Source organism: Podarcis filfolensis (assembly GCF_964270895.1).
Source record: "Podarcis filfolensis genome assembly, chromosome: 8".
NCBI lineage: Eukaryota > Metazoa > Chordata > Lepidosauria > Squamata > Lacertidae > Podarcis > Podarcis filfolensis.
Genome location: NC_139611.1, coordinates 3,662,896 through 3,678,493, shown reverse-complemented (window position 1 = coordinate 3,678,493; position 15,598 = coordinate 3,662,896). Strand labels below are relative to the sequence as shown.

General features: G+C 47.9%; 2 protein-coding genes and 1 pseudogene across 4 annotated transcripts in view; all 3 read left to right on the top strand.

Annotated features, from left to right (window-relative positions):
• The first annotated feature begins 473 nt into the window (after window positions 1-473).
• FIGLA (folliculogenesis specific bHLH transcription factor) lies at window positions 474-11,280 on the top strand. Its single transcript, XM_083629735.1, has 5 exons — window positions 474-502; window positions 6,304-6,528; window positions 9,155-9,307; window positions 10,283-10,519; window positions 11,207-11,280. The coding sequence occupies exons 2-4, from the start codon at window positions 6,313-6,315 to the stop codon at window positions 10,514-10,516; spliced, it is 603 nt and encodes a 200-aa protein (XP_083485861.1). The 5' UTR covers window positions 474-502; window positions 6,304-6,312; the 3' UTR covers window positions 10,517-10,519; window positions 11,207-11,280.
• A 1,165-nt stretch (window positions 11,281-12,445) lies between these two features.
• Window positions 12,446-13,109, top strand: LOC310768067 (NADH dehydrogenase [ubiquinone] iron-sulfur protein 4, mitochondrial-like; annotated as a pseudogene). Its single transcript has one exon. The product of its transcript is annotated as an NADH dehydrogenase [ubiquinone] iron-sulfur protein 4, mitochondrial-like (transcript).
• A 1,936-nt stretch (window positions 13,110-15,045) lies between these two features.
• ADD2 (adducin 2) overlaps window positions 15,046-15,598 on the top strand; it is a 70,779-nt gene continuing 70,226 nt past the window's right edge. The window contains exon 1 of one of the 2 annotated variants that reach the window (XM_083629411.1): window positions 15,046-15,564. The gene's annotated coding sequence lies outside the window, so the exon portion shown is untranslated. The remainder of the gene's footprint in view (window positions 15,565-15,598) is intronic. The other variant, XM_083629410.1, reaches the window with a different exon arrangement.

The window sequence follows — 15,598 nt, the reverse complement described above, 5'->3', positions numbered from 1 at the left end:
GTGCCTGGCCCCATCTGGTGAGCTTCAAGGCTTTGTGGAGACAAGTGAAGTAACTAAATAAAAATGTGCTCACTCCAACGTGGGGATAAAGCTGGGCTGCCCAGGCTGCAGCATCGGGGTTTGGGCGAAGCTGCAGGCTCCCCACATTCCCACTCCAAATGATTGCAACTGTGTGAACTGCACACCTGAGCTGAGCTGATATTTCTCCCTGTGCTGGGAAAATGTTCGGCTGCTGTTTTCTGGAAGGTGACCCTCTCTTAAAGGCGCAGGACAGGCTTCCTCCGAATCAGCTGGCAGGCCTGGCCACGCACAATTGCCCTGTCCACAGTCCAACTGTCTCAGAGCAGGTTTCTCGTCCTTATAAGCTTAGAAGCGAGGAGGCTTTTGTGCGGGGTGGGGCACAAATCCCCCTGCAGGACCATGCGCAGCACAGAAAGGACCCCGTCAGCATCCGCTGAGCCCCCCCCCCGCCCCCCCCCCCAGGGGGAAGAGGCGCGTGCAGGTCGGCATGCCTGAGAGATGCGCTGAGCTGAGAGAATCGGAGAGGCGCGTTTGCCCAGAGATGTCCTACTCCGGCTGAGGCAGTTATATAAGCCCTTGCAACAGTAAAGCACACTCCTAGCGCTGGGCAATGCGCTGCTGCCCCCTAAGGTGTAATCTGCTCAAAATGCAGCTGCAGCAGCAGGCAGAAACCTGGCTAGGGCCACGATGTGGGGAGGCGCCTCGGAACGACCCAGGCAGGTGCCTCTTCTGCCGCTCTTTCTCAGGGAGAATCTTTGGGGGCTTGCTTGCCCGGCCACTGAAACAGGATGCTGGGGCGCTCTCCCATTGTCCCTGGCAAAGGGCTGCCATTCAGCCAGCCAACCCTCCCAGCTGCCATCGCCTCCCCAGAGGGACAGGTCAGACTTTGCCCACCTAGTGCCCCCCCAGATGTTGGGCTACAACAGCTGCGCTGGCTGGGGCTGGCGGAAGTTGCAGCTGATGTTGAGGCACTTCAGTGCATTCTAGCTCAGCTCACATCTATGGGTCGCAGCAAAGGCTATATTGCGCCCCACCAACAGAAGCAACAACCCAGGGGGCAAAGCCGGTGGGGGCAAAGCTAGAAGAGGCTAGCTGAAGTCTCCTGGGCCTTTAACAGAGAAAGCCTCAGGTGTGGTTCTTCCCAACACAGGTTTTCAGTGATTTGGAAGCCTTCATTAGGGAAAGCAGGCAATCACCTGAGATATCCTGGACTGGGCTGAGGAAAACAGGGAGCCAAGGGGCCTGCTGGTCTCTTCAAGTTTGTAAGTACAGGGTCCACTTCAGGGTTTCCGAATGCCTAGCAGTAGTGGTAAAGTACTTGTCAACTTCTCTTGAAATATGTAATAATAATGATAATAATAATAAGAATTTATTATTTGTACCCCGCCCGTCTGGCTGGGTTTCCCCAGCCACTCTGCAGGCTCAGGGCCAGCCCCTTTTCCAGCAGCAGAGAAAGGAGGTGTTATATTGTTTAGCCCTGGTAGTTAGAGACTGGCCCCATCTATGTGTTTATGTATTCTGTACCCTTTGTTAAGCTCTTGCAAGAATGTGCAATTGTAATGAAAATTATTTAAAATGGAGCAACACCACAGGCCAGCCAAAGATTAAACTTGATAGAGAAGACCTTCCTGCAACTCTTGGAGGGTGTGTGTGTGGTTTTTAAGAGTGCCTTCCCAGTAGGACTCCCTCTCCAGGGGGGTGTGGGGTACTTTTTCTTTACAGCTTCCATTGGCTGCTCAAACTGCACCTTTTGAAAACTGAAGAATTGTATTTTGGTGTTCTCCCTGCAATGTGTAGTATGGAATTACTGTTTTGGGGGCTAAAGTGTGCCATTTTGTTTACCTGTTTTAACTGTATCATATACCTGGGACTTTTCTGGGGTAGGGAAGGTATCAGTACAAGAAGAAACCAGCAGAGAGAAGCAGGCTGGATGTAAAAATCTGGGGAACTGAGAAAGTCTGCGGCACTGACGGGACACCCAAGTAGTAGTTTTTTTTCCTTCCTTCCTTCCTTCCTTCCTTCCTTCCTTCCTTCCTTCCTTCCTTATGGTGGAACTCATGGACATCTAGTGATGCTGATGGTTGGAAGATGCAGGACAGATAAAAGGAAGTCTTCCTTCACTCAGTGCACGGTTAAACTATGGAACAGACACCCACAAGAGACAGTGATGGCCACCAATCTAGATGGCTTTAAAAGAAGATTAGTCAAATTCATGGAGGAGGGCTATTGATGGCTGACAGCCATGATGTCTATGCTGTGCCTCCACAGTTCCTGTTGTTGACAGAAATGCTTCTGAACACCAGTGGAAACCACAGGAGGGGAGGGTTGTCTTGCATTCAAATCCTGCCTGCTGGTTTCCCACAAGCATCTGGTGGGAAAGTCTTTATCAGGTGAAGCTGAGGGGCCACCACTGAGAAGCCTCCTTCTGTGGTAGAAGTCGTGCAGGTGGGCAATCTAAGGGGAGACCCTCGTTGTAGATGGCATTGCTTCACTTCTTTCAAACACCAGTGTGCCAATTCTGCTGCATTTGGGGGCACTCCTGCCGAGGGAAGCCACAAACTTCTGCCTTAAAGTGTGGCCCAAGCAGCACTATTGCCACTTGTCATGGCTAGGGCAAGTTGAATTTTTCGATTTTCAAATCCTCAGAACGAGGGGTGCTAAAAAGTTGGAACATGACTTGAGAACTCAAAAGATATTTTGATTAAATTAATATAATTTAGTTTTACTTAGTAAATGCGTAAAATTACATAGAAATGATTTTAAATGATTGCAAATTACTTGCAGCTATATTCTATATTAATTTTATTTATTTATTATTATTTAGTATTACCTGACATTTTCAGAATGTAAAATTATAATTATAATTCTTTGGTTTTCTGAAAGCAGTTGATGTGCTTCTTCACCAAATGTAGACTTACCAAGCTAAATGTTGCCCAATCACAAAAATTATAGCAGATTTGGATTCCTCACACCCCAAAGCATATTTTTAAGACCACACCTCATGCAGTTTGGAGACCCTGCACAATGAGTTCTGTTGAAGAACTTCATGTGTGGGGAAAGTGGTCCAAAGCTTTAAAGGTCAAAATCTACACTTTGCATAGAGCCCAGAAATGAACTGGGATCTGATGCAGTTGGCATAGTGTTGGTGCCATAGACTCATAATGCCCGGCCCCAACTTGACACCCTGGCAGGTGTCCTTTGGCCTAAAGTTCAGTTTCTGGACCATCTTAAAGAGCAGCCCCATGTACCCCACATTACAGCAGTCTAGCCAGAGTATGAATGACTGATGCCAGGCTACCTCTGTCCAGGAGTCACAGCTGGCAGTAAAAGGAATTGGTTGCACATGGGCAATCTGTGCCGCCAGTAACATAGGTCAGTGGTTCCCAAAGTGGATGGTGCAGCCCCCTGGGGAGGATTACGGGGGGAGGAGTTGATGCTAAGAGGCAAGGGGGCGGCGTGGGGGCGCTGGAGGTGTAAATGACTACCAGATTTTGAAAAGCTGGTATCGTTGGGTCAAGTTCATCACTTTTCTTGAATTAATTAAACTAAACAATTTTAATTGGATTTTGAATAAATGTGCAATTAATTGTTACTCCTTTGAATGTTACTATGCTAATATCTTCCTTAGTGGGTCAGGAAAACCACTGTTCTTAATAATGCTTTTTATAGAGTATGCTGCACTGGGGGTGAGTCTATGGAACCAAGGGGGCAGGGGCATAAATGGCCCCAGGATGGACACACACACCAGATTCCAGACACGGGAGTGCAGCCCTGCCGATGAAACCTCAACGGGCAGTTTCATCCCTATATGTTAAGAAGGGATTAGTTGTGTGAGCTCAATATATCAGTAAGTTTTCAACCAGTGTGCTGTGGCACCCTGGGGTGCCTTGAATGATGGCCAGGGGTGCCGTGGGCAACACTGGCTTCTGTCCCTCTTTCCTTCCTTCCCTCCTCTGATGCCCTCTCGCATCTCTGCCTCCCAAAGGCTTGCACAGCTGTTAGTTGCAGCAGCCTTGGCTACAAGCTCCCCAGGAGAATGGTGCCTCTGGGGCTGGCCAGGGGGTGCTTCCCAGACCCCTGTGGGGCAGTGTGAGGAGGCACCTCTCTTTAGGATGGGGGTGGGGGTGGGGAGCTGATCAGAGGCCAGGGGTGGCAGCAGCGACTGCTCAGAGGATTCTCAAGGAGAGGAGGCGGAGGGAACACTCCACAAGGGAAGGTGTTCGAAAAAGGGTGAGATGCTGCCAGCTCGGCACGCAAGGGGTGACATAACTGGGCTCCTGAGCCCCACAGGGGAGCTGCAGAAAGAAGGTAGTTGGTTAAGGGAGCCGTGGACCCAAAAACTTGAAAACCTCTGCACTGTATAAATACTGGAGGGTTGAGCAGCAGTCTGCTAGTGACACCTTCTGGAGCTTGCCATTCACTGCAGAAACAGGACCACTGAAAGGACCCTGTAGCCAAATCAGAGCTCGTCCAGACTTCCTTTGGTGCCACCTTTCTAGGCGCAGGTCCAGCCTTTAAAGCTCCACGTTTGAGCATTCGGGGGGTGGTTGTCCCTGCACTTTGCCCAGTTAAACCTGTGTTTTGCTGCTGAATCAGAGCAAACGGCAATCAGGTTTTCCGTGGATTGCCATTAACTCAAATTAGGCGGTGAAATTCAGATTTTCCTGTGGAAAGCGCTGCCGCAACAACAGCAGAACTGCTTGGACACGAGGCTTTAAAGCCTGGACAGCACAGCGCGAAAGGAAGTCTGGATGAGCCCCCAGACTCTTATCCTGGAAGACACCAGGAGATCCATCTGGTCAGACTAGCCTCTGGCGCTGGTCAGACTCAGGGGTCAGCAATGAGATGCATTTTAAATAAAAGGACACATTCTACTCAGGTAAAAACACGCTGATTCCTGGACCATCTGCATGCAGGATTTAGAAGGCGATTGGGCCGGATCCGGCCCCCGGGCCTTAGTTTGCCTACCCATGGACTAGCTGAATCCCTCTCTTAACACTCTTCATCCCTGGAGCCTAATTGCAATGGGCCAAGATCTGCTGCAACCCTCTCCAACCACAGCCAGCACAATGGGGGGGGGGGAGAGAGAACCCGCCCCCTCTGCCTAGTCTTTCCCTTTCCATTCTGACTGTTCATAGGCTTTCTTCTTCCTCTTCTGTCTGTCTTCTTCAGAGCAGAAAAAGAATACGCAGCAGAGGTGTGGGTGTGGGACACCTACACATGTAAACATGGATGATTTATCTTTATTACTCTGCACTTGTTGGTTTGAACTGGTTTGGATTTAAACACTTGTTGAACTTATTAGCAAAAACAGAGCTAAGTTTTTTTTAATAGCTTTAGTTGAGCTAAGTTCATTTTAATTAACAGAGAGAAGAGATAAGGCCAATCATTTCGTGCAGCCAACAAATACATTAGTTAGATGCCTCAGTGATGAAATTAAAAATGTTGGAGTGAATAAAGCAGCCTTATCTGACAAGTTGACAATAAGGGAAAGCTGCATTTGAGAATTTATAATAAAGAGCCAGTGTGCTATATTGGTTAGAGTGTAGGACTAGGGCCTGGGAGACCAAGATTCAAATCCTCGGTAAGCCATGATGCAGCTCACTGGGTGACTTTGGGCCAGGATTAAAGGAGAAGGGGGTGAAACACGTATATGCCACCTTGAGCTCCTTGGAGAAAAACATGGAATATAAATGCAATAAATGAATATATATAAACAATATAGCTGGTCGCTAGGGATGGAAGAGTCAAGTTTGGTTCTGTCAGAGTCTCTTTTTTCCAATCTTAAATTTGGTTCTCCACATTTCTGCAATTTCAGAGTTATCCCTCCCCCGCCCCCCTGGAAAAATAGCCCCCTGAAACTTCATCAGCATTTCAGTGCAAATTTGTCCTAATCAGCACATGTTTGTCTGCAGCTTTGCATACAAACTAATGCACATATTTTTAAAAACAATTCCTCCTAATATATTCACATTTGGTTTGTTCTGCCAAATATATTTGTATGCAGACTTTTCCCTAATTTGTGTGTTTTCATAAATGTTTTTTGGCTGGAGAACTGCATTGCAAAATGTGGAAAAGTGCAAATTCCAAAAGTTAGCTGTGTTTTGGTTCTCTTTTTTTAAAGTGTGGATTTAAACATTAAGTGCTGCAACCTTCTCCTCCATTCCTAGCTGGTCCCCCATCCCTGAAATGTGGCAAGGTGGGTTTTACCTGCAGCTGATGACTCTCTTGCCATGACCAGGCTGCTCCTGATGCTCATCAGCTCTGCTTTGTCATATCCAGGGAGGGAGGATGGCGAAGCAAGAAACCCAGCAGCTGCCTCAGCTTGCCCCAGCACCTTCCGCTATGATCCTGGGTGAGATGCTGAATGAACACTTTGGCCCCATGCCTGTCAAGGCCCCCATCACCCGAATGAAGAAGAAGTCCTCTGGTGTCTACCTTCCCACGGTGAACCAGGATCAGGTCCTGGGAAGGAGGCAAGCAGCGAACGCTAAAGAGAGAGAGAGGGTAAGAAGACACAGAGACTGAGGTTTGAGAGTGAGCCCTGTTGAACACACAGTAGAACTTAATTCCAAGGAGCTGTCCACTGTATGAAGCCACAAGAGTTTCTGACCTCCTAGTTACAGAATAATAGAATAGTAGAGTTGTGCCATCTAGTCCAGGCTCCTGCAGTGCAAGAATCCTGCCCAAAGCTGTCCCCAGGTGGGCTCAAACCACCAACCTTCTGGTTAACACCGACCCATTGCACCACCTGCAGGAATCTCACCTAAAGCATCCATGACAGGTGGCCATCCAACCTCTGCTTAAAAACCACCAATGAAGGGGAGTCCACCGACCTTCCAAGGAGGTCCGTTCCAAAGAGCCTCTTCCCCTCAGAAAGTTCTTCCTAACGTGTTGCCGGAATCTCCTTCCTTGTCATTTGAATCCATTGGTTCAGTCCTACTCTCTGGAGGAGGAAACAAGCTTGCCCCTCAGATATTTGAAGATGGCTCTCATAAATGAAAACATCTGCCAGTTTTACAGGGGCTGGATGAACTGGTGGAAGGAGGAGCCTGGGGAAGTGGGTGGGGGTTGATTCTGAAGGGAAACACCTGCCAGCTGACAGCCTTCCCCCTTCTGGCCTTCCAGACGTCTTGGACTACAACTTCTATCAGCACCAGCCAGCCTGGTCATATGATGCTGCAGCTGATGGAAACATGTCAGTTCTGGCTGGGGCTCATGGGAGTTGTATTCCCAGACACCAGGAAAGCAGCCGGTTGGGAAAAGGCTGTTCCCGAACATTATGCTAAGAAAATCCTGGTCATGACGAGCGTAAGGAAATCTGCTAATGATTTCAAAATACTTCCTGCTCTCTAGTCTTTTCTTTAGTTTTGTTCAAGCAATTGGTGGGGTAACAATGTGAAACACACTTTATCCTCCGAGGTGGTCAAAGGCTGAGTCAGAGTTGGATGTGAATGTGCTGGTACAAGCAAATGCCAACGTTGACAAGTAAATGAGTGTGAAAACAGGTCATTTACTGATGGGTTTTTGGAGATGTGCAGGTGAATTTCAGGAATTACTGGATCCTGGGGGCAGATTTTCAATATTTACTCTGAGTACATGGTAAAAGCCATTCTTTAGTGTTAAATTGTGGAAATGAGGATGACATTGGGCTCAAAATGTGCCAGGAAATGGGGGAAGTGCCCAAATTTTCTGACTTTTCCCACTAGCCTCCCCAAAGATTAAGAACTACTGGTAAATGTCAACATTTGCCATACCCCAGATAGATGGTCATTGAAGCATTGCAAGCTGTATGGAGAGGTCATTGCATTTTACAAGTTGATTCCTTGGGGCTTGGTAGGGAAAGAGATGCTCTTTTTCTGTACCCAGATGGCCATTCCTCAGTTGCCACCAGCCAACGCTTCCTGGAATATTTTGTCTTCTGGGGGAAGGACTGTTTCCTTCTGCCAATTCCTCCAGGAAAGCTGTCAGGACACAGCAATAAAATAGCTTTTATGCTCTTAGAGAGCATTCTTATCAGAAAATCAGCCATTGCTAACTGTTTACTCTAGATAGCTTGGGTAAACTTTGAGGAGGTTAGTTCAGCAACCTGGTTGCATCAGACTTTGGCAGAAGGCAAATGGCAATAGTTACTTGGGAGTTGAAGGGAGGCTGAAAGAGGCTCATAATGTTATACTCATTCCACTTCTGTCTCTGGCAGGTATTTGTGTTGTGTCAAAAATTAAAGACAAAAACAAGGCAAAATCTATTTAATTAAAGACAAAAACAAGGGGTGTGTGGGTGGGTGTGAGTGTGTGTGTGTGTGCATGCAAAGAGTTGTTTTAAACTGTGTTTTAATTGTTGTAACTGTTCTGGGGCCTTAGAGTGAATAGCAGGTAATTAGAATAATAGAATTGTAGAGTTGGAGGGGATTCCAAGGGTCATCTAGTCCAACCCCCTGCAATGCAGGAATCACAACTAAATAATCCTAGACAGGTGGCCATCCGACCTCTATTTAAAAACATCAAATGGAGACACCACCTTCCACTCTTGAACAGCTCTTACCATCAGAAAGTTATTCCTAATAATAACCATAGTAATGTGAAGTGAAACCTCTCCCAAACCACTTTCATCTCCCTTAAAAACTCTGCTGTCTTAAGTGTTGTTTGACATCCCCAAACCTGCAGCAATTACAGCAACAGCAACAGGATTGTTAAGCATATGGCAAAACTGGAGTTTGAATCTCTGTCCCTCTGCCCTCAGGCCAAATCTTGAAAGTAAAGAGGGGTGTCTACTGTGGGCCTCCAGATGCTTTTGAGGCTCCATCTCTCATCACCCCTCACGGTTGGCCAAGTTGGGCTGGTGCTGATGGAAGTCAGTCCAGCATCTGGAGAGCCACAGGTTAGCCACCCCAATATCATGTCCAATTAGCAGGCAGCCAAAGTGAAGAAAATGAGTCGTAATTTGGTTTCATGAACAGGTTAGTAAAAATGCACATCTGGAAGGACAGGTGATGGGAGGGGGGAGCTCTTTCCAACTGCTCATCACAGGATGAGTGCAAAGGAAGGAAAAGTTTCTCCGGCTTGAAGGGCTCAGGAGACACTAATCTCTCGGCTTTAATTGCTTGCTTTTAAAAAAAAAAACCCACACACAGATAAAGAACTTGAACAGTTGCTTTTCCAAGCTCAAAGCTATCGTGCCACTGATTCCGAAGGACCGGAAGCCCAGCAAAGTTGATATGCTTAAAGCCACTGCTGAATACATTCGCCTGTTGCGCTCAGTTTTGGAGGAAACTGGAGGGTGTGAGGTAGGAGCAAAACTAACTTTGCAACCCCCCCACCCCTGCCGAACTTCCTGTGATCCTCATTTGAGGATCTTCTTCAAGGGTCTGGAGGGTGGCAACACGAGAACAAGCCTTTTCTGCAGTGACTTCCCATTTGTGGAATGCTCTCCCCAAGGAGACTCACCTGGCACCATCATTTTATATCTTTAGGCGCCAAGCGAAAACTTTTCTATGCAACCCAGGCCTTTGGCCTTTAACTATCTATGGCCTTTTAGAAGTGGGTGAGGTGCTTTAAAAACATTTCTTTCCCCCCTTGGTTTTAATGTAGCTGTGTGGGGTGGGTAGGTTTCCTTGGGCCAGATAAAGCAACAAAGAACCCTGCCACACAGTGCCATCTGCTGAATAACCTCCTGAGTTTGTTGCAAAACCCTGTGCTTTGCGGGTTCCAGGGCATCCGCTGGAATGCACCTGTGGAGCTTGGGTCCTGCTCACTGGGACACCTGTGGCACTTGAACTGCAGCTGCTTCCAAGCAGGTTACTGCAACACTGTCCTTCCCTGGAACTGACTTTCCACATTGTGGGGTGATTGATTTGGGGTGGTGGAGGGTATACATCACACTACGTTTTGCCTAAATAAGTGGGTAGGGAAGGTATCTCCCCCCCCATCATTAATTTTTCCTTGAAATAAATAATTGAATTTGCACTAAAGCATTTATGAGGTGATAGCAAACTTTAGCCATACCCGGAATTGTACAGCGAATAAATTACATTCACTGGGTTTATTATTCATCTATTTTATTACTTTAATATCCCACCTGAGTTCAAAGTGACAGAGATGGTTCTCCCCCTCCTTATTTAATCCCTACAAAAACCCAGCTATTGCTCTGCCCATGAAATCATGCCAGCTCTTTCCCAAGCACCCCTTTCTTTGCAATTTTTCGTATGTATGTGGTCATCCAAGCTGTCTCACCACTGATCTGTTTTCCTTTCTGCTTCCACAAGCTGAAAGATCCAGCAGGTCACAATCCTTCTGGGCCCTCTTCAGTGCCAGCACCGCTAGAAAAGTGCTCGCCCGCCAGCCCCAGGCCCCAGACACCCAACAACTGCATCAAGATGGAAAATGGGATGGAAGTGGTGTGGGCAAACCCAGTGGTGCAGAGCCCCATGTGGGCCTGGGAGGAAACACTTATTCCTACCTATGTGGGGATTTTGGAACTTCACACAACCGGATAGCAGGTAAGGTTTTCTCCAGGGCTTGGTTTTACCTTTTACCTTTTCAGTGGTTCCCAAAATTCGCAATGCCGCCCTCTGTGGGGCTGTGGGATTCGGGGGGGGGGGCGGCGGCACTAAGAGGCAAGGGGGCAGCAGGGGGCGCTGGAGATGTAAATAACTTTGAAAGGCTAGTATTGCTGGCTCAAATGCACAAATTTTGTGGAACTGGCTAAGCTAAACGGTTTTAATTGGATTTTGAATAAATGTGCAATTAATTGTTACTGTTTCGACTTTTATTGTGTTCAGCGCCCGCTAAAAACATTCTTCTTTAGGCAAACCTACCCAGATGCTTATAAATGCCAATGTGAATTTTAATCTGTTTTTGTATTTTAAGTTTTTGTATGCTTTAAAGTATTGTAAATTTTTCTTTCTTTTATCATTTTTTCCTTTTTGTAAACTGCTTTGAGGTTGGTTTGTTTGTTTGTTTGTTTGTTTGTTTTTTGTTTTTACAAGCAAGTGGTGTATAAGTTTCATGAAATAAAACAAACAAATAAATAAGATAAATAGTAGCTCATACACTTACCCGGGTAATACTATGCCCCCCCCACCAGAGGCAGTAGTGCCCAATTTGGAAACAACTGGTTTAAGATTATACATTTTATCTTGCTATTTTATTGCTATCCTTTACCTCCTGTTTTCATTTCATTCCAGTTTAATCCTTATCCTATTCTGCATGCTGCCTTCAGGATGCAGGATGGAAATCAAGAGCGCAGGACTGGAATAAATCAGCAAAGATGCAGATGCACTTCCACACCTGCAAACAATTTGTCTTTCAGAGCCTCCTTTGGGTGCAGATGGAGGATCAGCTCTTCAAGACGCAGCACTTGCAGAAAGGAACCCAAACCGGGTGTTCTTGTTTGATGAGTTTTCATTTGTTCTGTTTAAAATTAAATTAAATCTGCCACAATTATGACTCATGTTTTGCATGTTTGCAGTCTAATCTTTGGACCAAAATTCATTGTGGGGAGCAAAGAGCTTCACAGGGTAACTGAAAGCTTCACTTAAATATGGGAGGGTGTTCTCGGGAAGGTTCAGTGCAAGAGAGAAGCCAAAGCAGGGAGTTTTGTTTGTTTTTTGCTCCATGGGCCTGATCCTTATTAGGAACAGCCTCATGAGCTATTTGACAGCGAAACACACTACCTCAGAAGGTAGTGGAGGTTTCTGAACCTCATTGGAAGTTTTTAAACAGATGTTGGATGACTGTTGTCTTCAGCTGAGATTCCTGCATTGCAGGAGGTTCAACTAGATGACCCTTTGGGTCCCTTCCAATTGGGTCTACAATTCTATGATTCTAAGGTATGTACGTATGGCAATTTAAAGTGGATTCAATGAACCCCAGCGCGTGTGTATGTGTGTTTGCATCATCCTCATCTAAATGGCAGCCCACACTTTCTTCCCCATTTAGTTTACCTTTTCCTGTTCTGCAGATAATGTGATAAGGGAAAATCATATTCCTTGGGCAAGTGGATTGGGTGGCCAGGTTGGGGGGGGGGCTTTATGTGTGTTGGGAAGTTTTGCTGTGTGCCATCTAGCTCCATGCCCTTCTCTTCCATTTTCGCATCACCTGAGCACAACCAAACCATTTTGTTTCCATCAGCCCCAAAAGAAAGGATGCACCATGCTTACTCCTGGCATGTGCAGAGAAAGGCACATTTGCTGTAATTTATTTTTACTCTTAAAGCAGCTGTTTTGCACAAAACTGCTCTTCTGCAAAACTGCAGTGGTCAAAAAGAAAAATGGCCTTTGCAGGAAAAGTTGGGAAAGAAAAACAGTCTCCATGTTTTGTGTCCCTGGGCTGTGTATGCTTAGAATCAGGGAATTGTAGAGTTGGAAGAGACCCAAAGGGCCATTAGTCCCACCCCTTATGAGTGTGTGTGAAAAGTATTGCTTATGCCAACATGGCTCTCAATGTCAGCGGCTGTGGCGCTGAGGCACTTGGTGCATGGGGCAGGGAGAGAAGCAGCAGCCGTGGCCTCCACCAGCGGCTTCGGACCCAGGTCACTGAACACTTCCACATGGCGGCTGGCACAAGACCAAGCTCAAGACATGCAACTCATCACAGCTGATGAAAAATGAAAAAGGTGGACATTTCACCTTTAACAGGTGTACCAGAGGAGCATATCAAAACCAGAAAAGTTCACATTTTTGTTCCAGCCCGTGATGCCATGCAAGCTGGTGTTAACAATACAAAAAAATGGAAGATAGAATTTGACACAAGGGAGTGCTGGGAAAACCCACTGATGGGCTGGGCATCTTCCGCGGATTCTCTGTCCAATGTGTTGATGACCTTTTTACGAAAGAAGCTGCTATAGCCTTTGCTGGGGGGGGGCGGGAAATGGCTGGAGCTATGATGTTCAAGAGCAGAGGATTCCAAAACCTAAATCCAAGTCTTATGGTGCAAACTTTTCTTGGAACAAAAGACCAAGGGTGTCCACAAAATAGGTTGGCATTGGCTGTCTCTGCGTCTGACTGTGAATAAAGTCAGCTATGCTGTATTTATAGTCCATGTATAATACATCTCTTAATCTCCTAATAAATTTGACCTTTAAAAATAAAATAATAAAGTACTGTTTATGCTATTCTCTGGGCCACACTGTGGCTTTCTGTGTTGGGGGGGGCAGGGGAAGGGTCTGGAGATCAGAGACTCCCCTGCCTCGCCCTGTCATTCTTTGCCCTGGAGAAGGCTCTCTAGGGTGAGCTGTTGGTTCTGAACTTGGCAGGGCTGGTGCGTCATATGAACATCATTTTAAATGCTGCTCTGCGCAAAATCAGTAAATTGAAAAACATGATTTCAAAAATGAATTTTAAAATTGTCTGTTTTCCCTGTCATGAAACATGCATGAAGTTTGGCTTTGGTAAAAGTTTGTTATTGCAGTACTCTGTGAACAAAACCATTTAAGAGAAAGGGGGGGAAACCAGGTGTGCATGCACAGGTAAACTAATCCTTGCATACCTGTCCATAATGGACATCTAGTTCATGTAACTTCCAAAGGGCAAAGAAGTACTAACTGAGGATGGGGGCGGGGGGGGGGACAGACAACAACACATAGCATGAAGGCATCCCATCAAGCACCACACACTAGTGTGGGAACATCAAGGCGGATTTAAATGGAAAGTCCTCAGAAGCAGAGAAATCAGAACTATGTGACACAGTTGTGCATTAGCCCCCTGGAGTGTGCACAGCCTCACACCCATACAGCAACAAGGAACACAACACACAGTGGGATAACAGACTGTCACAATTTGCATGTGGGATTCCATCACATACCAGCAAATTCAGATTGCCCAACTAGCGCAGAGTTTTTTTTGCCATTTTTTCTGCTTCTTCCCCCTGCCCCAAAACTGTTTACAGATCAAAAGCGATGGGAGAAATGTCTTTCTGCATATTACCTGTCCAGTAAGTGCAATAACCAGCAGCTGGTACTTCTAGGAGGCTGGAGAAGAGACTCATCATCATTGCCTTCTCCGACATTTGCCTTTTGCTGCTGTGTCAGCCTCCTCTGGAGAAAGGATATGGGAGCCAGCTGAACCGCATTTAAGCCAGGCTCCTTGGAGAGCGGCAAGACCAGAAACTTCATCGTTGGTTAACTCTTGTTTTGCTCTGTGGTTATGTACTTAAGCCTGGGTGATTTGGGGGTTTTGTGGGTGTGGGTGTTTGTAACATTGAACTTATTCTGTGATTGCCAATTTGTTGATTTTTGTGATTTCTGAAATCACTGACCTGCTCTGCATTTTGTTTATTTGTATTTCTAGTGGTCTGCATTGTGATGTTTTGCATGTTTGCTGTAAGCCGCTCTGGGCGAAGCTCATTGTGGAAAAGCGGCATCCATCCGCACAGCAGAAAAACCCCGAATGACTGCTCAATACAGAGTCAGTGTCGTATAACCTCCCCGCGAACTCTAAGCATACAATCCAGTTACTTACTTCCATCAAGGATCTCATCGGGCTGGGCGAGATCGTTGCACAAAAACGTGACCCCTGATCGGCAGAGGTGGTCCTGGCTCCTTGCCTCTTCCCTCTCCCGCAGCCCCGCGTCCGAGGCTCCCGTCTCGCGGGCCACAGAGTGGCGCCCTGCTCCTCCCGCGCCAGCGCCAGATGCGCGCTACATTTCAAAGGCAGCATCTTCCCACATGCGCAACGAGGTCTGTGGATCGCCGCCGCAGCGCACCGACTCAGACCGTTCTGGTCCCTCGACCCCGTGCTGCCTACACGGACTGGAAGCGGCGGCTCTCCGGGATCTTGGACGGGCGTTTCTCTCCCCGCCCCACCTGGGGAGCTTCGGGGTGCCAAGCAGGTGCCCTTCCCCTGTCGACTCCTGAGCAGCAGCCTACTCCTACTCCTAAGTAACGCCATTAAAAACAAGTGCCGCGCAGCCAAATAAAGCCCCTCCTAAGGGAGGCCAGCTCCATCGCCGGCTTCTTCTCCTCCTTCCAGCCCCTTAAAGGAGAGGGGCGCATCCTTCCGGCCCACCCATCGGGGTCCCCCCACCCGGCTGGGGGGGCTTCCTTGTGCCAACGGCCCATTGCGTCACCGCTCCTCCCTGCAGCAGAAGACGAGGCAGCGCGGCGGCTCGGTGGCCGAGGGACGCGGCGCCTCTGGCTGTGCGCGCAGCCGTCCGGAGGGGGGCGCTCGGGGCGCGGAGGGGAGCCGCCCTTTTGTCATCAGCCGAAGCGGACGGGGCGAGGCGGGCAGGTTGCCTCCGCCGCCGGGTTGCTGGGTCTCGGGTCCCTTTTGGATGCTGCTGCTGCCGCCGCCTCCTCCTCCCCCTGCCCGGCATCTTCCCCACCTCCCTGGGCGGATCTCTTTCTCCGCGGCGCGCAGAGCAGCGAAGGCGCCCAAGGAGACCAGGAGGAGGAGGAGGCGCGAGGCGCGGCGAGGGACAGATCCGGAGATCGCAGGATGGGCTCCTCCGGTGGGCTCCTTTGACTGGGAGGAGGAGGAGGAGAAGGGACCGCGCTGCCGGGGAGGAAAGCGAATAACCGCCCCTGCAAGGAAGATGCGCTAAACGGGTAAGGAGGAGGCAAACCTTTCGGATTTCATCCG